Source organism: Nothobranchius furzeri, chromosome 8 (genome assembly GCF_043380555.1).
Source record: "Nothobranchius furzeri strain GRZ-AD chromosome 8, NfurGRZ-RIMD1, whole genome shotgun sequence".
Classification (NCBI taxonomy): Eukaryota; Metazoa; Chordata; class Actinopteri; order Cyprinodontiformes; family Nothobranchiidae; genus Nothobranchius; species Nothobranchius furzeri.
Genome location: NC_091748.1, coordinates 62333588 through 62355369, shown reverse-complemented (window position 1 = coordinate 62355369; position 21782 = coordinate 62333588). Strand labels below are relative to the sequence as shown.

General features: G+C 42.1%; 1 protein-coding gene across 9 annotated transcripts in view; it reads right to left on the bottom strand.

Moving 5' to 3' along the window:
- Positions 1 to 4094: 4094 nt before the first annotated feature.
- The window catches only part of LOC107392751 (ephrin type-B receptor 3), a 63154-nt gene continuing 45466 nt past the window's right edge, over positions 4095 to 21782 (bottom strand). The window contains exons 8-16 of one of the 9 annotated variants that reach the window (XM_015970706.3): positions 21355 to 21463; positions 19179 to 19231; positions 18743 to 18961; positions 16468 to 16715; positions 15785 to 16000; positions 13958 to 14143; positions 13484 to 13683; positions 9472 to 9627; positions 4095 to 8086 (exon numbers count right to left, since the gene is read on the bottom strand). In XM_015970706.3, coding sequence (XP_015826192.3) covers positions 7978 to 8086; positions 9472 to 9627; positions 13484 to 13683; positions 13958 to 14143; positions 15785 to 16000; positions 16468 to 16715; positions 18743 to 18961; positions 19179 to 19231; positions 21355 to 21463 — 1496 coding nt within the window. In that variant the 3' untranslated portion in view covers positions 4095 to 7977. The remainder of the gene's footprint in view (positions 8087 to 9471; positions 9628 to 13483; positions 13684 to 13957; positions 14144 to 15784; positions 16001 to 16467; positions 16716 to 18742; positions 18962 to 19178; positions 19232 to 21354; positions 21464 to 21782) is intronic. The other 8 variants (XM_015970707.3, XM_015970708.3, XM_015970709.3 and 5 more) reach the window with 8 other exon arrangements.

Below are 21782 nucleotides of genomic sequence, written 5' to 3'. Positions count from 1 at the left end.
CGCTTCAGACGGGTCTGAAGCTAAACGCCTCACTATTTGTCCAACAATTACGCCAGGTCCCCATGTCACAGTGCAGACGTGACCAATTAGCTGTGCTGGGCTGAAGTTAAAGAGGCAGAGGAGATGATGAAAAAGTAGTTGATGCATGAGTGCGTGGGTGTTAGCAGGTTTCTTATTGGGGAAGGGGGAAGATGGAGTCTATGAAAAGACTAAAAGGAATCTGGATATGGAAATAAGAGGAGTGTGCAAAGAGGTTGTAAGGAAGTAGATTTTTTATAAATGTGTGATCATGTTTTTCATTGATCTTCTTCCTGACCGACACGTGGTTAAGTAATGTTAATGCACAGCGATATTTATGCTAATGCTGCCTCACTCACTAAGGAGGGATAAGAAATTAATCTTTATTGACGTCTTAATAATTCTCCCTTGCATTATATGACATATTTTGATGAAATGCACCTGCAGAGAATCAATATTTCCCAGCTCAGAGTAACATGACACTATGTCAATAGCCGGAAGAAAGTATACAGTCCTCTAGTCCATCTTGGCATTGGTCCATATTTACCTCAATCTGACAGGTTCTACTATGAATCCAGCTCTGAGGGAGCACTGGCTCTGTGAGCTAGTCAAAATAAACTCTAAACCTATGATATGGTTCCTCAGTCTGTCTCAGGATGTTTGCAGTCATGCTTAATTTTATTTTGCGACATGGATTTTTTTTACATGTCTTGAGCCAAAACAGTGCCACAAAGGAAGAAAGAGGTTGATTATGAGAACAAATTAGGTAAAAGGCAAAAAAAAAAAAAACTTTAACGTTTATGAACTACTGCTGGATCCTGAAGGAATCAGTTGAGCTGATTTTCTGGAAGCACTAATCAGGAACAAGATGTTACAACATTTAATTAAAGAAAAGTTTAACATTTGTTCTGCCCTCTGTAAAATAAACGTAGAAAACCAAACCTTCTGTCGAATCCTCAAAGAAGGCACCAAGGGAGAAGCCTTTTAAAAATATCTGCTTCATCCAGACAAAAAAAAGAGAGACTTGAGACATGAGCTGAACACTAAAGTGGGCAAATTAAATAAGAAAAGTACAAGAGGATAAAGAGCAAGATGAGGTCAAATTTAAGGATATTTCTTTACCTCTCTCAGAGCGCCCCAGAGCAGCTGTGGCTACATCGTAGCTCACCACCACCAGTGTGTGAATGTGTGTGTGAATGGATGAATGGCTGATTGTGTTGCGAGGCACCTTGGGGGGGTTGTAGAATTTTTAGAAGGTGCTATAGAAATACAGACCATTTGGGCTCGTGAACAGCTTATACTGTCTAATGATTAAGCAGAACTAAAAATATTTGTTGTGTGCATGTGTGTGTGTATGTGTGTGTGTGTGTGTGGGGGGGGGGGGGTATTTGCAAGTATCAGCTGATTCATAATATCACAGCTTCATATATTGTCATTGTTATAATTTGCTCAGACATCCATCTCCCTGCCACTTAGGCCAGCTCCTCTGGGGGAAATCCCAAGGCATTCCCTGGCCAGCAGAGAGACATAGTCCCTTCAGCGTGTCCTGGATCTTTCATTAGATCTCCTCCCGGTTGGACCTGCCCAGAAAACCTCATCAAAGAGGCATCCAAGCCAGAGGCCCAAGCCACCTCAACTGGATCCTCTTGATGTGGAAGAGCAGCAGGTCTACTCTAAGCTTCTCACCCCATCTCAGTGGGAGAGCCTGGACAACCTGCGGAGAAAACTAATTTCGGCCGCTTGTATCCGTGATCTCGTTCTTTCGATTACTACCTAAAGCTCGTGACCATAGGTGAGGAATGGAACATAGGTCAACTGGTAAGTCAAGAGCTTTGCCTTCTGGCTCAGCTCTCTCTTCACCATGACAGACAGGTACAACACTTGTATCACTGCACACAACCAATCGATCTCACGCTCCAGCTTTCCTTCACTCGGGAACAAGAGCCGAGATACTTTAAACTCTTCCACTTGGGTGACCATGGTCTCAGATTTAGAGGAGCTGATTCTCATCCCAGCTGCGAACCACTCCAGAGAACGCCGGCAGGACCACACCATTTGCAAAAAGCAGAGACATGATTCTTAGGCCACCAAAACGGATCCCCTCAACACCTTGGCTGTGCCTAAAAATCCTGTCCATCAAAGTTAAGAACAGAATGCGGTTGAACGCCTTCTCCAAATCCACAGAACACATGTTGATTGGTTGGATGGACTCCCAGGTACCCTCCAGGACTCCCGTAAGGGTATAGAGCTGGTCCAGTGTTCCACAGCCAGGACGAAAACCACATTGTTCTTCCGGAATCTAAGGTTGGACAATTTGACAGACCCTCCTCTCCAGAACGCCTGAAAAGACTTTACCAGCAACAATTAAAGATATTTCTTTAAAACTGGTTGTAATGGTTATTGGACCACAATCTTGACCAACTTCACACTGGACAGCACTCTGTAGCTGTCATGCTGTGGGTAAGTGCTTCACCCATGGACATGAAGAATCACGACAGAACAAAGGTACGAAAAATACAGGTGTTTTATTTAAAAAAATAGAAATAAGGAGCAACCTAGAACTAAGGACGCTGCATCTGAAAACACAGGAACGGGACGGGACCGGAATCTATAAAAGATAAAAGGAGAGGTGAGCGAGACCGGAACCAGAGAACCAAGAGAAACTGACTGAGAGACTGAGAGTTCTTACGATCAGAGACCAGAAGCTGCGCGGAGGCGGACTGGGAGAGGCTGGAGCGGTGAGGATGGTGCAGAGCGTGGACAGGCAGGCGGGCGAGGAGTTCGAAGACCTGAGGATCCTTGAGCGACGAGACGGGAAGAAACAACTCCAGACCAGGTAGGTGATTCAGATCAGGAAACTGGAACAGGATAAATAAGCTCATTAGCTTAGTACGTATGATCAGGACAGGTAACAAGGCTGGAATCTACCCATGTGAGAGTATCGACTGGCGCTGGAGTTGAGTCCCATCGCTCCTTAAATCCCTCTGGCTCCGATTAGTGGAACTCCGAACAGGTGTGATGAGTACCACGCCCACCTGTAACACAGCGCTGACCAAAACTCACAGCAGAGGGAGGCAAACCGTGACAGTAGCCCTCTCTGTATTTAACAGGGTTTGTGATTCGGGTAGATGCACTAGTAGGAGGTCTCTATCTGCTTTGTGACAATAACCATTTACTGTACTGGTAGATCATACAAAGGCTAGCAGTTGGTCAGAAGAAGAACCATCTTGCAACTTTTGTTGACATCATGACTGAGCCTGGGAGTAAAGAGTAATGTCTTTGGAGGCGAAGCAAAGAGCTACAACTGTAGTGAACATTGGTGCTGCCAACTCTTGCTACGAAATCATAAACTGATGGTGACCTGGCTTTGTTGCTACTGGACTTAAAAGTAATAATATTTTTGCCCGACAGCGTGGATCTTTTTACTTGATGGCTTTTTTAGTGTCAGTTGGCTTTCATCGGTGTTAGCTTATTGTTAGTGCTAGCTACAGCAGCCTGCTGCAGGGTTGTTTACTACAGTTGAAACTTAAGCATTCCTTCAACAAAGGAACCAGAAAACTTTTCAAAAGATCAATAAAAACTCTTCAGAAGAAAAATCTTTGTTCTGCAACATCAACATTTTCCTCAAAAAGAGCAATAATACACCTTAAGCTTGTCTGCAACCCAAACATCAAATCAGAGGTTTTTGGATGAAAAATCAACTATTCCAGTTCATGGATAAACTGAGCAGATGTTTGGAAGTTGGCAGTTAAACCTGGGGGTGTGTGGTGTTTACCTAAATCATTCTGTAAGCTGAACCAATGCTATAGCATGACTTTATCAAACAAAAGCAGTCGCTGTAATAAATACTACAGCGTTACCCAAAGTTCTGGTAATCATTACAGCAGTGGGAGATGGCCATAAAAATGTATGCAGAGAGGTAGGATGTGTTTGTCCTGGGCAGTTGCCCGACTGAGGAGCATGTGTGTGATTATCATCAGTAATTGGCATGGTACCTTTTAAAGAACAAAGAACCATCTCCATGTGGAAGAATGATCGATTCAAGACACAACACAAGACTCAGAGGGGAGATTGGGTCACATTTCTTAAATAATTTAATTGCAAAAAGGGTCTTTTAAAAATATTTCTACAAGAATGCTTCATCTTTTTAGTCATTTGCTGTGTATATCTCCACCATTTAAATACATCTCAATGCTTTTCAAAGAGGAAGTGACAATTGTATTTCTCAATCCAACCCCACTCCCCTGATTCTATTTCACTAAACATGTACAGAACTCTCTGAAGCATGTTGCTTGTTATTATAAGACAGGAAAAAATAAAAGCAACTAAAAGACAGACAGGTCTGTGAGCTCGTTAGACGGAAGAAGGAAACAAAAAGTACTGTATATATTAATTGAAAACAGACAGGTAGGAAAACAAAGCTAGAGAGCCGAAATGTGGAGGGGTGAGGGGTGTTTTCAGAGAGGAGGTTTCATCTGTGATACGCTGCAGAATATGTTAAACTGAGGAAGAAAGCTTTAAGGAATGTTTGGATAGTCTGAATCCTACTAGCACACGGAGAGATAAGCACAACTGATCTAAACTCTGGTGATCCAACTGTTAAAAAGAGCACACACACGCACGCACGCACACACACACACACACGCACGCACGCACGCACACACACACATACACACACACACACACACGTAACAGTCCATCTTCATTTCAGCCATTTGCAGCCAGATGGATACACTCAAAACACAAGAGAGCAGTTTTTTTCCTTGAGTGTGAAATGTGCAACACTCTTACGAATATCTTTAAAAAAACACTAAAAGATTAATTGTTTTCAGTTGAAGCGGTTGATGGGTTAATCTTTTAAATGTGTGCAACCCTGCCAGTCGCCCATCGCTCACGGCCGGTTGACTTTGGTGAGCACAACTCTAGACCCCAGAAAACCATGTGCACTTCATCAATAGTTCACAAAAGGCTCCGGGCTGCCACTTCTCATGAGTCGGGATGTTTGCCATCTGACAGTGTTTAGCCTCCCCGAGTTTTGATGTTGTTTTATGCCAATCAACTAGTCTTGTTTGGCGCCACAGATGAGTTAACAGTGAGTGGAACAGAAGTCATGAACAACTGAGAAAGAGGAGGACATTTTTTCTTAATTGGGGAAAATCCCTTGATTGAAATTGTTGTCGTTCCCAAACATTTCACTCTGTTCCAGTTTTGCTGTGAAAGACGATAAAATAATTGTGATTATTGATGACAAAAGTTTTGTTGCCAGTTCTTGCAGCTCCAATTTACACCCATATTACTACCAATACAACCTCAAACCCAGACTCATGTACTCCTGTGAATTAGTTAATAGTGCACCTCTACAGTTACAGATTAGTAAGCGCTTAACAGAGTATTAGTAAACTCACTTGTTCGAGAGAGAAAAAAACATTAATGAAGTGTTGCAGTATCATCATGCATGCAAATAATTATCATAGTCATATACTGCATTGATCGCCTCCAGCCCAAACAATAAAGAGACAGTGTGGAAGATCACAGCAGTCTCTAATCCGCTATCTCCACACACCCTCTCCTGAGAAGCACAAATATGGTGTTGGAGGTGCAGCTGCTATCAGTTAAGACGAGGGTGGCTCCAGGTTTTTGGCTGCCTGTATGCTTGTGTTGTCGATCCAGCTCTGTGCTAATCATGCAGCACCCAGTGCAGAGACTGGGTGATTGCAGGCCAGACAGGAAATGAATGAGACATAATGATAGGCCTGCCTGCCCCATGTGTCTGCCTGCGTGCTGCACATTCATATCCGAATGATGCCTGATTGGCTGCTGCATTAATCGAGCTGACAGACAAACACCAATAGGTTGCTCCTCTGACAGCTGTGGATTCTCTAATGAGGATCCTGTTGGATGGGGAGAAACTGCGTGGCCCGTTATGGAGCTCCTCCTCTGTGGCGACTGCAGTGATATGCTGAAACAACGCTATCCCTGGTTTGTCCTTGTAAAAACTTTTTGACAAGTCTTGCATTTAAAAAAATGTTGATTGGTTTGCAGGAGATGACAATTATGTGCCTGGAAGACAATTAGTAACGGCTCAGCGCTTCATAAATGCTCCTTATGTTGAGAATGGATTGGGGCACACACACACCTGCACACAATCAACACTTGCGTAACGCCTGCTCATAAAAACAGGCGATGATGCAGTCATCGAACATGGGGCGGTTTGTTTCTACTTGAATCTCCTCTCTCATCTTGCATCATCATTAGGTTTAATTCACTGTGAGGCAAACATTTCACAACACCAATTTTCTTTAGTTATTCTTCTTATTTGTTACAAAACATGTACAGGCTGTTTAGAACAACAACAAAAATACAATATCCCAATTTATGTGCATTTTTTTGTTTAATATTTACTAATTCATTAGGAATTTCTGATCGGATAAAGTTGCTTGGAGTTTCTCCTCTTCGTTGGATGAAGTCCACTCTCCCAAACAGCAGCCCAGTCCATCTTTGTGTTGTAGTCGGGGATTTGGGGGGTTGATGGGTTAGGTACAAATAAATACACAGGGCAGGAGGTTGAGAAATATAAACAAGTGTTTGTAGTTATCAATTGACTGTTGTGTGTGTGTGTGTGTGTGTGTGTGTGTGTGTGTGTGTGTGTGTGTGTGTGTGTGTGTGTGTGTGTGTGTGTGTGTGTGTGTGTGTGTGTGTGTGTGTGTGTGTGTGTGTGTGTGTCTAAAGTCCATTTTTGGAGTCATTAAAAAAGTGAATGTTTAACAGCTGTCCACAGAGTATAGTGTAATTATTTCAGATATAGTTGCTCCTTATTACAGTTCAGTCCATGCTTTAATTCTTCATTCTGTCAAACTGTGGAAGCTGTTTTGTACAGAAATGTGTATACACTCTTGTACACCCAGACACTTAAGTCAGACGCTCAGACGCTCACACACACACACACACACACACACACACACACACACACACACAGCCACTCGCATAAAAAAATCACACTAAAGGCCAAGGGGTCATTCTGCCACAGTCCTCGTCCCCCACTCATCACATTAAGTGTCCGGTCATGGAGGGGATCCCATTTTGAAAATCTCCCAAAAATGTGTAAAAAATCTAAGCAACTTCAAAGGAAACAAAATAAAAGTAGAGCGAAGAAAGAGGCTTCTCATTTAAAAAACACAGGTGATAAGCAGGTGTTCCCACGCTATGGAACCATCCAAAGTCACTTCAGACCAGAGCAAAGAGGTCTGTCGACCAAAAAGCCAGTGCAGATGTCCAAAAATGTGGCTGCCTTCTCTTTTGACCTTTTCTGTTATCCTCTTGACCTTTGATGGAAGTCCAACTTATATTTTTGTCTTCACCACCTCACCTTTCTGCAGCAAGTGCCCTTTTAGGTATCACACCTTCAATATGAAGATGGAGAACAACACACATGCACAATAAAACAACCCGTCCAGGTCGTCCTCTGTCTCTCGTGATCTGGCACACATTTTGTTTTATCCCCGGGTTAATTATGAATGCGGGTCTTCCTTATTGACCAGAGATTCTTACGTCCAGCAGAGCTGCATTAAGGATCAAGGGAAGAGGTTCTTGCACAAGGATCAGAGCACCACTGAGGCCAACTTCACCAAAAACCACATGCATGCAAACATCAACCCATTCTAGAGCTGGTGAGGTGCATATGGGAAAGGGGGTCAACCCATTCTCTTCTTTAAAAAAAAAACTGATTCCATTTGGATGGGAGGGGAAAAATATGCAAAGGAACTAAAGAGCGGGGGCAAGAAATGTAAGTGGTTCTGAAATAAAGAAAAACTATATATCTGAGGCACTGCAAGCCAGTTTTTAGTGTCTAGTTGGCAGAGATGGATCAGGCAGCTAGGGTTTTGTTTCCATTGGCCTTCTCTGGCACCTTTCCCTCCTCCTTTTCCTGTCTGCTTGTCCTTTGACTGCATCCGTCTGTGCTCACACCTGGACAGGAAGTGTTTGGTTCATCTGTAGTCTCATGTCCTGAATGCTACCGAGAATTTTCTTCTGATGACCGGCCAACGTCACCCCTATTCGCAGCAAGTCCCTGTGGAGATGGGAAATAAATAAATACACTTTAAAAAAAGAACAAGTGGCTCCATCAATTAAAAAAATGCCAAGCTGAAGTTGAATAGCAGCAAGTTTCACTTTCATTGCAAGTAAACACACTTCTCCAGGTGGGCAACGGGCACAGACCTCAGCCATAAAACAGCTTCCTGCGGGCATGTTAACAAAACGGGAACCGTCAAAGAGAGGTGCGGTTAAACATACTTCTGTTACTTGCAGGTGTGCAAGATGATTCAAGTCAAAATGCCATAATGACAGTTAATGATTAAAAGGCAAACGTAGCTACTGTTTGGTTGCCGTGGTCTGTGAAGTCTACCTGCTGCCATTTATAACATAAAATATAGGAATATAAATAAAATAGGAAAATACAAGTGCATTTTATTTAAATTGCTGTATTGTGACAACAGCAAAAATAATTACATCAAACTTGTATTGCATAAAATAAAAGCAAACAGTGTATCGTTGTCCTTTTTTGCTGCACAATCAAACGTTTGGCACGCAGCGACAATAGCAGTCAGATTTGTCATCATCAGTTATCATTTAATGATTACATTGTTCAATAATATAGCAACAAAAGCTCCCATTTCCACTCGTTTGCTTGATTTAACTGGCCAGTAGACAAGGAGAGAGCAGATATTGTCTGAGTCAGTGATGAGCCGACTTTCATCATCATCCTCCCACACACTGGATGATCTAATGTCACACACAGACCACCAAACGGAGCTGAGGAAATGCAGATGCTACATTCCTGCAACATTTTCCAGGATAAATAAATGTTTTTTTTCTCTCCTCTTCATATTGTGTCATCCCCATCAGCACAGCAACAGAGGATAAAATGATAATAAATGGAAACCATTAAGAGGAATTACTGGCCATTAAGGGCAACAGACAGCCACAGTACAGCACACCTGTCAGCCTGGTCAAATTGAAACAAATTACCCCCACCTCCACTGCCTATTATGCAGCTAGTGAGAATGATTTATTTATCATTAGAATCCTAATTCATTTATTTGATCATCACTTGCATCCGATTTACATGACTTCCATTACATCATTTCCTGTTTGTAGGCAAGATAAATGTTGTGTACGTCTCCAGCTGGGGATAAAGGAACCAGCTGAATATTGAGAACTTTAAATCTGCAACACCAGATGTACCAACACAGCTTGAAAATGCTTAAAAACGGCATTAGCTATTTGCTAGCTTTGGGTCCATTAAGTTTAATATCTGGGTCTACCGAGTCCACATCACATGTTTAATTTATCCACGAGTAAATATTCATTCACTCAAGGTCAATTGATGAAACTTTAATTTAACTTTCAAACCCGGTGCAGTCAATCACTTTGGGCCTGATTAGCTCCACTCACTCTGCTGTCATCTGGGCCACCAGGTCAAAGGACGCAAATCCAGCGTTGATGAAGTTGTCACGGTAGCGGCTCATCTTGATGGCATCCAGCCAGTCCCCCACAGTGGTGAAAGTGGTATAGTCTGGCACACTGCGGTCAAGCAAAGGCTGGGACACCCTACATTTGGGAGGACAGGGGGCAGGGAGGAGAGAGAGAGAGAGAGAGAGGGTTAAGGTCATCATTCTACTGCCTCTAGCGGCCAACCTCAGCCCCAAACGCCCCCCACTGAGCGCCATCTCTCCATTTCTCTGCCTCTCCTCCTTGTTTTCTCCCCCTCTCCTTCCCTCTCCTCCATACAGGATGTAAGGAGTTGTGTGCACTGGGGCTGGGGACTTTATGACTGTGGAGAGACTGGCTGGAGGCTTGGGCGGTGGACACTGGCACAACAGCTGATGGGAAGTGATGGTGTACAGTGTACAATTTCAAATCTGAAACCAAACGCTTTTCTAAACAATTAAGGTGAGATGGGAGTTAATGTACTCATTCTCAATTATTCATGATTTGTTGTGGAACATTAGTTCTGACTTTCTTCTTGATCCTTGCGTTACAATAACACAAAAGTGTGCTTCTTTGGGAATAACGCATCAAGGTAAAAAAAATGTCTAACTGTAACCATTCTCAAAACTTCAACAGCCGTGGTCTAAATTGGATCTGGGAAGATTGGATTCCATGTGGTTTGACTGGCCAATTTGAAACAAATTTGCACCTTCAGCATGAACAAAAGCTCAAGTAACACGCTATTAGAGTTCTACATTTCAGCTTACAATTATTGCATTTACAGAATGTTCCCCAAGGGTAAAGCTGAGCTCTTATTCTTTCAGGATTATGATACAAGTTGACTCAGCGAACGGATGTGTGCAGGGAGACATTTTCCTCTGGAAAAGACTGAAACATCTGTGGAATGTAAACACGTACCTTTCAAATGTACTGGTGGTAAAACAGTAAGATCTGAAGGGACGTTTCTCTGTAGCTATGCTAATGTCCCTTTCCCCGTCTCGTCTTAATATGCAGCAGGGTTGTCAGCAGGTGTGTATGACCAACGCTTACCAACCTGCTGACAACCCAAAAGGCCATGTGGATAAAAAAAAAAACAGCCACGATCAGCGCTGTAGATAAAAGAGGCCACCTTGAGAGTTTTAATAAAACTGCAAAACTACTCAGAGCAAAGTAGAGCGGATGAAGAAGAGCAGAGGTGGAGTGGGTGGCGGGGAGGTGAGGGAAGGTGAAGGAGAAAAAACAGTCGAGGGAGTGAGCCCAGAGAAAGAGCACCACTGTCTCTCTCTCTCTCTCTCCCTGCTCTGTTGATCCCTGTCATCCTTTTTGATGGCATTAGATGCACTAACAATTAAAAGAGGAATGGAGAGAGAAAGAAGGAGGAAAGCCATATAGGGGAGGTAATAACAGTGGTACAGAGGCTCCATTGAGCGGTGCAGATGGAGTGATTTTTTTAATAAGGGCTGTGCTTCAGAACTTGGGGCTTCAGGCTGTCGTTAACGCCAGACTCTGGCTTCTCTTAATTGAGGATTGTTAGCCCAGCTTCTCTAAGGTTGGCTAGGAAAGGGTCCAGACTACTGCTGGCTACATGTAAGACGAAAACAGAAGCACAGCAGGATAGATGGATAATCCCACGAGGTATCTTTTAGAATCACTATAAGCCTAAACTAAATTTATTAGGGACTATTACGTTTCCAATGGGAGACTGTTCCTGCTGAAGATCTCACTGTTCCACTCTACAGGACATATATCTCTCTTTTACTCACAGTAAAGACTCAAAGTAAAATTAGGAAGTGCTGATATCCTCTTGTGACTTAGGCCCTTCTGGTAATTTTCCCTTAAATACATTTTAGAGTTTGCAAACAAGTCAGGTGCATATTATTAAGCACACAACCAAAAGACCCCATGTTAGTGTTTTTGTACCTCCAGCCAACCAGGACTGCTGTTCCTTCCCTCACTCCTCACTTGTTAGGTCTGTCGGCAGGAGGCCACCTCGCCACTGGCCCGTTTAAAATCCTGTTAGTGGCTAATTAAAAGTCGCTCGCATCTCTTTTCTTGCATCGCTTTAATCGAGCTAATTAAACGCAAGCCTAATCTTCTAAGAACATCACTCTAGTGGCCAACCGAGACCTTGATTTATCTCCTGAGCCCAACCCAGGATTGTCTGAGGCCCTCCCTCAAGACTGAAAGGCCCTGATGCAGGGACAGAAAGGTAGGTCACCCCTTTTTGATACACTCCAACTCTGTAGCCTTCTATCCTACAAACTAATTCCAAGAACTTGAAGTTTCAAATAAAGACAAATCAGCTAAATGTAGAAGTGTCGTGATTGATTGAGCTCCCAGCTGGTGGCTGAACCTCTTTAAAGGTTGTATTGAGCGATGGTAATTTGGATTTGCATAATGGCCAAGCCTGCATATGTGAGTACTAAAGATTTGTATGGGAAGAAATCTGCACTGTGTGTGGTACTAACAGACTCTAGTAGCTGAATCAGGGACTTCCATGCATTGTAAGAGTCAGGGAAAAATGCATTTGCATAGCACATTACCTCAGATGCAAACTGATGTCTTGACCAGTCCAAGTAAGGTGAGTGTATCAAAGAAAGTGATGACAAAGAATACAATTCTTCCACAAACTTCTGCTGCCTGTTAACATACAACTTAATAAAAACAAAACTCACCTAAAAATCATTTTAGTGCTAATAAGTAGTGTATTTAGAGATTAATGGGCAACACTTTACAATAAGGGTCCCTTTATTAACATTTCTTCGTGCAATATTAAGCATCAATAAACCGTTAAAAAGTGTTAACAACTGCTTTTATGCATTACATAGCATTACTAAACATATTATTTGATGAATTATTAAGCAGTTAAATAATACCTATTACTGAACCTTAATTAATGCAGTGCTAAGCTTTTTTTAACCCTTAATGTAAAGTATAAACATTGTTCCATTTATAAATGCTTTCTAAATGCTTAATAGACTCCTAAGCAATACTTAAGCATAATTAATCATTAATAAATAAATTTTCGACCCTTTTTGTAAAGTGTAAACATTTATCAATTTATAAACACTTTATAAATGCCTAATAGATGCCTAAGCATTACTTAAGCATTACTTAACCATAATTAATCATTATTGAATGAATTTTGGACCCTTAGGTTCAGTAATAGACATTAGTTAACTGCTTAATATTGCATTGATAACATGTTTAGTAATGCTTTGTAATGCATAATAGCAGTTGTTAACACATTATGTAATGGTTTATTAATGATTAATAATGCACCAAGCAATGTTAATAAAGGGACCTTTATTGTAAGGTGTTACTGAATAATGGGATTTTTTGGGGAACTTAATAACCACTATATTGTTGCCTGGCAACGATGATGTACCAGCAGCATTTACTCAGTTTAAGGCTTTTCTTGACAAAATGCTGTTTTGGTGGCCTGGCGAGTCATCCTAGATAGTAAATCTATAATCTGGCCTCGAGCCATGGAAAGCACCCAGCTGTGGGGCTGGATCTATGGTTGTTGTTCAAATTGTTTCCACATGCAATTGGACAATGCATGGACCAATCAGTGCAACAAAAAATGTGAAGTATTCACCGCTACAGATGCCAGTCAATGAGGCAGTCTGCCATACACCGTCAAAGAAGCTAATAGATCCCCTTTCAAAATAAATGTACCTCTGCCTGCTCATGTCTAACAAAGGACTTAAGTCTATATCGTTCAAAGTTGATGCCAAAGCTGTATCAAAGGAGTATGGTTCCTCAGCTGAAGCCATCTTTGTATTTTTTTCTCCATTGCAGCTCTAACATTAAGCTCACCCAACAAACATATAGCGCTGCAATCAGACCAATGGTAGACCTGTTGTGGCTACAAGGGCAGCAGTAGCTCAGGAAGTAGAGCGGGTTGTCCAGTCATCGGAAGGTTTTAGGTCTGAATACCCCTGCTCTAGGGTGTAGTTTCACTAAGACTTACCCTGTGGACTGTGTGCTATTGGTGACAACCTTGAGGCTGGCTGCGTTTCTGATAAGTTTATCCAATGTGGCGACAATTTGGGTGAATTTGGGTCGCAAGTTCCTTTCCTTGACCCAGCAGTCCAGCATGAGCTGGTGTAGGGCCGTGGGGCAGTCCATGGGTGGGGGCAGTCGATAGTCCTGCTCTACAGCATTTATCACCTGAGGAAGGACAACAGAAAAATATTTCAGTTCACTCGCACATTTTTAAACTGAAGAGAAGATGGACACCCCGGAAAATCAAGATGTGTGTTGGTGAATGGATAAGCGAGGGAGGAAAGTAGAGAATAAAATAGATAAATAAGAGATAAAAGATGAAACCAGCTCTGGGCTAGACATTTAAACATTAGGAACATGTTAGGGAGTTACTGTAGATTTTTCCCACAGAGCAATTTCAAGTATTTGCATTTTACAAACCAAAAAAAGCAAAGCTTACATCTTGATTGCTCATGTCCCAATACGGCCGCTCGCCGTACGACATTACTTCCCACATGACGATGCCGTAGCTCCACACATCACTAGCTGAGGTGAACTTTCTGTAGGCGATCGCCTCAGGGGCTGTCCAGCGAATGGGGATTTTACCTCCCTGTGGATATGTGAATGAGTATGTGAGCATGAAATACTGGAGGGATGGAGCACAGAGACAGAGCCACACACACACACAAGAGGGGGAGAGAAAGGGTGAGCAAAAAAACTGGAAGGGAAACGTCGATGCTCAACACGTGGGTGCATGCTGTAAACCCTCAACACCAAAAACACACATGGTTAGTCAAACACTGAGACAAAAATGACACGTGGACACATAAGACTATTTAGCATGGCTCACACTGTATTTTTAACATCAGTATATCACCATTACGTCCAAGTGCAGCTATGATTCTCGTATCCGGCAGGGTTTTCTTTAGGAAACTAACACTGTTGCTTCCTGTCAACACTAGACTTGTCAGACCTCATTCTGCCGGATATTGCTATAGGTGTTTGGTTTTGTTTTTTTGTCTTTTCTGCTAAACAAGATGTTGAAAGGGACTTTCAACAGCCAACCGAACAGCTGTGTTGCTCAGGGAGAGGAAAACTATTCTTTTATTTAACCCCCTCAGGCTCAAAATAAGTTTTGATAAAAGGACGAACAATTAAGTCCTTCAGGGGTACTTCTGAGTTAAAAAATGCTCATGAACTTCATATGTGGAGTAACCAGGTAGGTAGGTTTTAACGTTGCAAATGTGCAACGCCTGCCTCCAGAGGGTTAAAAAGAAATTTGGAAGAACCAGAGCAGGTTTCTTAACTTTAAAACGAATCACAGATTGGAATATGACATGAAAATAAGGGTATGTAAGTATAATACATATTAAACATAATTTTTAACAGCTTTAACAGATTTGTAAATTTAATAGAAATGTCACCCTAGACAACATCTACCACAACACGTATTTTCTGTTTTTTGGAAGTACAGTTATGACTCTAAGAGTTCACATAGTGTGTAAAAAATCTAGCTGCATGATTTATTTTCAGTCTGTTCCCTAATCTGTCTTTAAAGGTGTGATTCACTCATTTAATCAATACATTAAAATACATGAATGAATGTCTTGTAAGTTGTACTCTGGATATAAAAAGCCCTGATGTGGATCTCTCAAGACCTAGAAGATTGCCAGATCAGACAGCAGGAGTTGGAGTCTTTCTTCCTGATATTTGGACATCTTACCTCTGATTGGCTAACAGCAACGTGGCTCTACCACTGACTACTCTTACTTTTAAAGATTGATTATTTTATCCCCACAAATAACAGAAGCCTAAAGAAGCTTCTGCTGTGTGGTGAAGTTGCTAATGCTAACAGTTAGCTTCCACTAGCCAAGACATTTTCTGTTTCCTGAATGCTAAAACAACAATTTTCCCTGCCACGAGTCAAGATGGGTGAGTCCATGAATGTTAAGTGACAATGTGACGTAGGTCTGTCAGGTTTCTCAAATCCTAGAGTTTCACCATCTATTTTCTATCAGAAACTAATTCAGGAGATAGGTGTAGGAGACACTTTTCATGGTCAGAAATAATAATTAAAAAATGTTTTTCAGTGAACCGCATCTTTAGTTTTACTTCTTGTCAGTGCCACACTGTCAAGAAAAGCAACAACAGTGTCAAGTCTTGTGAGCAGATTCATTTAGAAAGGGGACTTAAATCAGAGGTGATATACTGATGTTAAACGTTACGTATGTTAGATGTCCATTTAAAACACTAACACAAATTACAACAGCACATCAAATCCACTCACCAGTGAGCTGGTGTATGTGGGATCTGTAGGGTCATCTTCAAGGAAACGAGACAGCCCAAAGTCAGACACCTTACACACCAGATTACTGTTAACCAAGATGTTCCGGGCAGCCAGGTCTCTGTGCACATAGTTCATATCTGACAGGTACTTCATGCCTGCTGCGATACCACGCAACATGCCAACCAGCTGGATCACTGTGAATTGCCCATCGTTGAGCTGGAAAAGGATGACAGAATGACAGCATTAAATTGGACTGTCGATCAGAGTTACAGGTTCAAATGAATTTGTGGTACATTCCTCTTGTTGACTCTGTATACTCTCACATGTCTTCTTATTTTGTCTTTTTTCATCTTTTCTTATCCTTACCTTTTGCCTGCCGTGCTATTGTGTTGTTTTTTATGCCCCTCTTTCCTCCTCTATGTTTTCTTCTATTGCTCACTAAAATTTGTCAGACAATGTATGAAATAGCTTTGAGGCAGAGATTTGTTGGATCTTTTGCTAAAATGTCACCAACTCCCTTATTTGTGAGAAATCCACTGTGGACACGGTGGCTGAGTTAAAGAAAATCCAAAGGAAGTTAAATAGCCTAAATAAAAGCTCAAAATTGGCTTGCAGTGAAGATCGCCTAATTGAAATATTGAGATGCAGAATTTGTTTGGCCAGAGTTGTCTTATTTTCCTTACCCTTAGAAAGGAATCCAGGGCCCCGTTTTCCATGAACTCAGTCACAATCATCACAGGCCGACTCTTGGTGACCACACCTTCCAGACGGATGATGTTGGGGTGGTCGAACTGGCCCATGATGGAAGCCTCGGAAAGGAAGTCTCGTCTCTGCCGGTCAGTGTAGCCAACCTTGAGTGTCTTGATGGCCACTATGATCTCCCGACGGCCAGGCAGCTTCAGGCGACCGCGGCACACCTCACCAAACTCTCCTGTGAGAGCCCATGTGAGACAGCCAGAGAAGCAAAAGAGGAAGAGGAGATATGCAAGAGAGGCATGATGGAAGAGTGGAGGAGAGTGGGGGAAAAAATAGGAGAGGGAACAGTTAACTGGTTAGAACCAAGGAGCCAGGGAAGGGGAGCAGGAGGGTTGAGGAAGGGGTAACTGCAAGAGAAGCCAGACTCAAGGCCAGTCTTAAGGGATGATGGTGGTACGGGGCGTGTACAATAACTTTGTATTGTTAGGCTAAACATTAAAATTTAAATTATGGTGAGTGAAAAGTATGAAAACAATGCCAGAACTATGAAATAAACAAAACAACAACAACATTGAAATAAAAGGAAACAAGGATGAAATAGTGACAGGTTGTGTGAATTTGAGGGAGAGAGGGAGAAAGCCGTCATGGATCAGGGAGGTGGTGCTATGCTTTGGAGGGGCTGGAGAAGCGGATGCTGGATGAGGACATGGGTGGAGACAAAAGCTTGAGGGGTTTTGCAGTTGTGGACGCTTTATGTTTATATTCTACACCAAGCATGTGCAAGAAAAGTTAGGCGATGAGAGTGATGTGTTTTAACATCGGTGCAAAGGTGACAAAGGTGAGGGGAGGTCAGAGGAGAGAGGGGAAGGCGATGGGGGGGGGGGGGGCAGAGGGATTGATATAGGAAAGGGTATAGGGTATATGAGAGGAAGGGGGACAGGGAAGACAGGGTTGAGGGTTTGTCACTTCAAAGGCGAATGCTGGGAAGCGACGGGTTTCAAGTAGTAGCCTCAGCAGTAGAAGAGTTGTCGTAGTAGCGGTAGCAGTAGTATTGGTAGTAGCAGAAGCAGCAGTAGGGGATTCCCATCTCTGCCATCACAACGTCCTCCGATTTTATTCAGATAAATATTGAAAAATAACTCAACCTCAAACGACAAAGTCCTGCAGCTATTAAGCAGAAGCATTACTGTCAAATATTTCAAGTACAGAAAATATTTCACTGTCTACAACATCATGTAAGGGAGGGGGTTCTAAAAATCAGGTAGACAATAACATGGTGAGGAGGTGGAAGTGTCAGGAGCTAGGGTCAAATATAGTGAAGCCCTCTTTTTATAAGATGTTCTCAAGAAAATACAAAGTGTGTGAGGTCAGGGACAATCCTGGACTCGAGACAATGTGTTATATTAAGCTTTAAGACAGATTCAGTAGTAGGTATGTCCTTTTGAAAGGCAAAATGCTTGGTTTCCTATTTGGTCAAGTCTTTGAAAAGTTTATCTGGAAATAATGTTGCACTGAAATAATTAGTCATCACATACTGGTGAAATTACATCTCTGAATTTGACCTATCCCCATGGGAAGCAGTGAGCTGCAGCTGTGGCTGCGCTCGGGAACTGTTTGGTGGTTTTAGCCCCCAATCCAACCCAATCCAACACCTTAAAGCAGGAAGGCACTGGGTCCCATTTTTAAAGTCTTTGGTATGACCCAACCAGATTGAAACCCCAATCTCCCAGTTTCAGGAAGGACACTCATACCACTAGGCCACTCAGAAGGTCATTTGCAGAATTCTTTGAAATAATAGAATTCTTTTAGAGTTAGATTAGAAACAGAATGTGCATGATGATGTAAGTAATTGTACATTTCATTCTTAAAAGAAGTTTACTTTTAAATTTTAAAGCCAAAAAAGAGGAAACCCTGTATGAAAATACTTAAACTTAAAAAAACAGGGCTCTATCATAATTTGCTCGTCCAAAATCTGAATTCAATTGCTATAAGAGAGATTAAAAAAAACAGATCATTGTTCTTATTCCAGGATTGGGGTCTATTTTCAGAACAAGGATGAAATGATTATCCACCAAAGAAAAAGTTCTTTCAGCTACTCCAAATGCCCGTGGCATTAAAGTATGTGTCAAGCTAACTTAAATTGGACATGACTAGTACGGATCTGAACTTAGGAGGGTGCTGGAGGAAGGGGTCCCTAAAAGGTGATAAGTGTGGTAGGGGTGGGAGGAAGAAGAGGGCTAATGATGAATTGAGTGAAAGTACCGCTTGGTGTGAAGTCCTCTAACGGTATGGCCTGGAGGTGACTAGCAGTCTTCCCCCTGTAGCTCAGGAGCTTTGGTGGGTTACCTGCGCCGATGACCTCCTCGATCTTCACGCAGGACACGTCGATCTCCTTGGCAAACTCCCGCACTGCTTCATTGGGGTCCTCATAGGTGAAGGGGTCAATGTAGACCTTCATTCCTGGCGTTACTATTGGGGATTCAGTGGCAAGAACAGGAAAGTGAATCTACGCAGCCAAACAAGCTCTGAACAACACATTTATGGATGCAAACACATTCAATTATACTTTTTGTTCCACGGTGCTAAAAGATAAAACAATTTATGTTATTGAAGCAGCTTGTTGGTCATTTTTTAACCAGAACACTTGACTTGTTTCTGAAATTTGAAATTAATCAAAGATCTTAGCAAAGATACTTACTGTACTGCTGCAGTTTCTCTGTGTACTCTGATTCAGAACCATTTCTCTGCTTTCTGTTGAGAAAGATGAAACCCAAACTAAGTTATATGGACGCAGTGGGATACAAATACTGGAAAAGAACAAAGGCAGCAAAAGAAAACAGATCCCTATAATTTTTTTGTTGTTACATCAGACATAGAAGCATGGTGCTGTGGCTTGGTGAAGATGTTTAGTCTTATTACACTGGAGGCAAAAGGATAGATACACTGATAAAGACTGTATCAGTGTCAAGTGGGATAATGATTTGACTGCAATGCAAATCTAAAGTAAAGGTCTGAGAAAGCAAGTCAAATCTTTCCATGCTCAGATAAACTAAAATGAGCAGCTGAGACAAACAAACAAGCAAACAAAAGCCTCTTATAGAAAACAATGCCGCCAATTTGCAACAACGCCATAGTGGCGTCAGGGAGCCTTGGGTCATTTTTAAGTGGTCAGATCATAGCGGTAATAAGGCGCAATCGTGTCCTTTTTTACAAAAGATTAAGCAACGGCGGCATAAAAGGGGTAAGGAGCCGGTCTCGACTGCGGACTTCCATTCATCTTGGACATAAGTTGCTTTTTACTGTGATCAAAGCTGTGCTCATTAGGCTATTTTTTTTAACAATCTGCTCCTAAAGATGTCTGTCCTCCACAGTCCTTGTACAGTTTCTGGTGATCTGACCTCCAGCTCTAACGGAGAGAAGCTCCTGGAGCTCTGCATCTCTCCCGGTTATGATCTCAGCTTGTTCTGTTAGCAAAAGCTAATCTTGCTGCTGTTTTTACTTTCATTTTAAATATAGTTGCCAGCTGGAGCTTGGCAGTAACTCTCCACATTATCATAACACCTCCCTCCACAAGTCGGGCATTGAGGTAATATTACTACCAAGTGTGACGGTATGAATGCCGCAAAATTCCCACATCACCATACCGCCACGTTGATCAGACACACCGTGGTGGCAGTATTACACTGATTTTCTGGCATGGTGTGTCTTCTAAAAAGGGCTAAAGACTCATAGAGACTGCTCAGCTGTCTTGTCTTCCCAACTCTACGTACATTCCACTTTTTCTCCAAATTCAATCTAAATCTTATTCGCACATGAAATCTGGCGCTCTTTCCACCCCACCCTTAATTTTTCTATTATGTTTCTTTCTTGTACACGTCTTTCAGTTTGTAAAGCCTCACCAGTTTGTATTGTAATGGGGCGGGGCCACAGATTTGGGACTGGGCTGTTGAAACCGCATGTTAATGTGGTTCCTTTGTTGTCTAATGTAGTAACCGGGGCAAAAAAAAAAAGCTCAGTGGTGATTTGCATCTTAATTCAAATTCTAATTTTTGTCTAGTATAGGCAGGAGCTCTGTCTTCTGTATTATCACAGTTTTTTTTCTTCTGAGGTAGTCGGAGGAGCAGCTAAGCCAAGACCCCGGGAGAAGCACAATGTTGCCATGTTTAAAAAGAGCAGAGCAAAAGAATCAGGAGGGAAAAGGAGAGGAGGGGGAATCAGGGATTTTGTTATTCAGTCTAGCGTGACCGATGCCCACGCTCGTCAGCCGCTGCCTAAACTGGCTTGTATGTGGAGATCAGTGGGTGCCAGCAAAGAGTGGGTGCCAACCTCTCACACACATGTGACACAAACACACTTTGCATTTGCTACTTGACAAATGAGTTGAATATGGATAAACGACTGTGCTGATGTTGCATCAGACTATTTAAAAGGTGTCAGCGGCCATTCACAACTTCTTAGTCAGCTGAGCCGAGCACACATGGCCACATCTGGGATCTTAGTGACCAGGCAACCACACAGTAGATTTAAAGTGTTGGGCCATGAAGGCAAGCCTATCAGACTCAACAGCTGATATGCCATGCTGTGTCCAGTGAGCAAAAAGAGCAATCTAGCCAAAGCTATTTACTATTCAGTGATTCAGAAGGCTAATCTTGCATTCAGCTGCCTCACAGGTGGCAAAGCATTCCACTGAGACTGTGTTGGGGTGGTTTGGAGGACGTGAAAACAAAGTTGGCATTTGAAGCTCTCTGTTTTCCTCATCTGAAGAAAAACATTATGCTTAGGTGTAAATTTAAGCCCCTGCTGTGGGAGCATACAGAAGTGAAATCTACCATGCATGCTGATTGTTGTAATTTTTTTAGCAGGCATATTCTGACCTGAAGCAGACGATGGCGATGACCACAAGTGCAATGATGAAGACCAAGATGGCTGTGATTGATCCAACGATGAGTGGCAGCTGCTCTTGCCATGACTTGGGTGGATCAGCTTTAGGTGTAGCATTGAGAACATTGTTAAATGAATAAAGGAGTAATCATAAAGATATGTCCACATGAGCTAAAGTCTAATGTATAGTCAAATATGCCTTTCATAAATCAGTCAGAATATTTAATTATAGAAAATAAGAATGTGTCTTCATGGTTATCAGGCTGTATTAAGCAGAACAGGAAGAAATCCGATAAAGCTAAAGATATAAATCTTATTTAAAAAAATCTAGCATACAATTTTAATCTCTAATAATCATTGGATTGGCTGCAATTAGATGGGAAAAAATATTAAAAAATTGTAAAATTTTCTATAAGAAGTA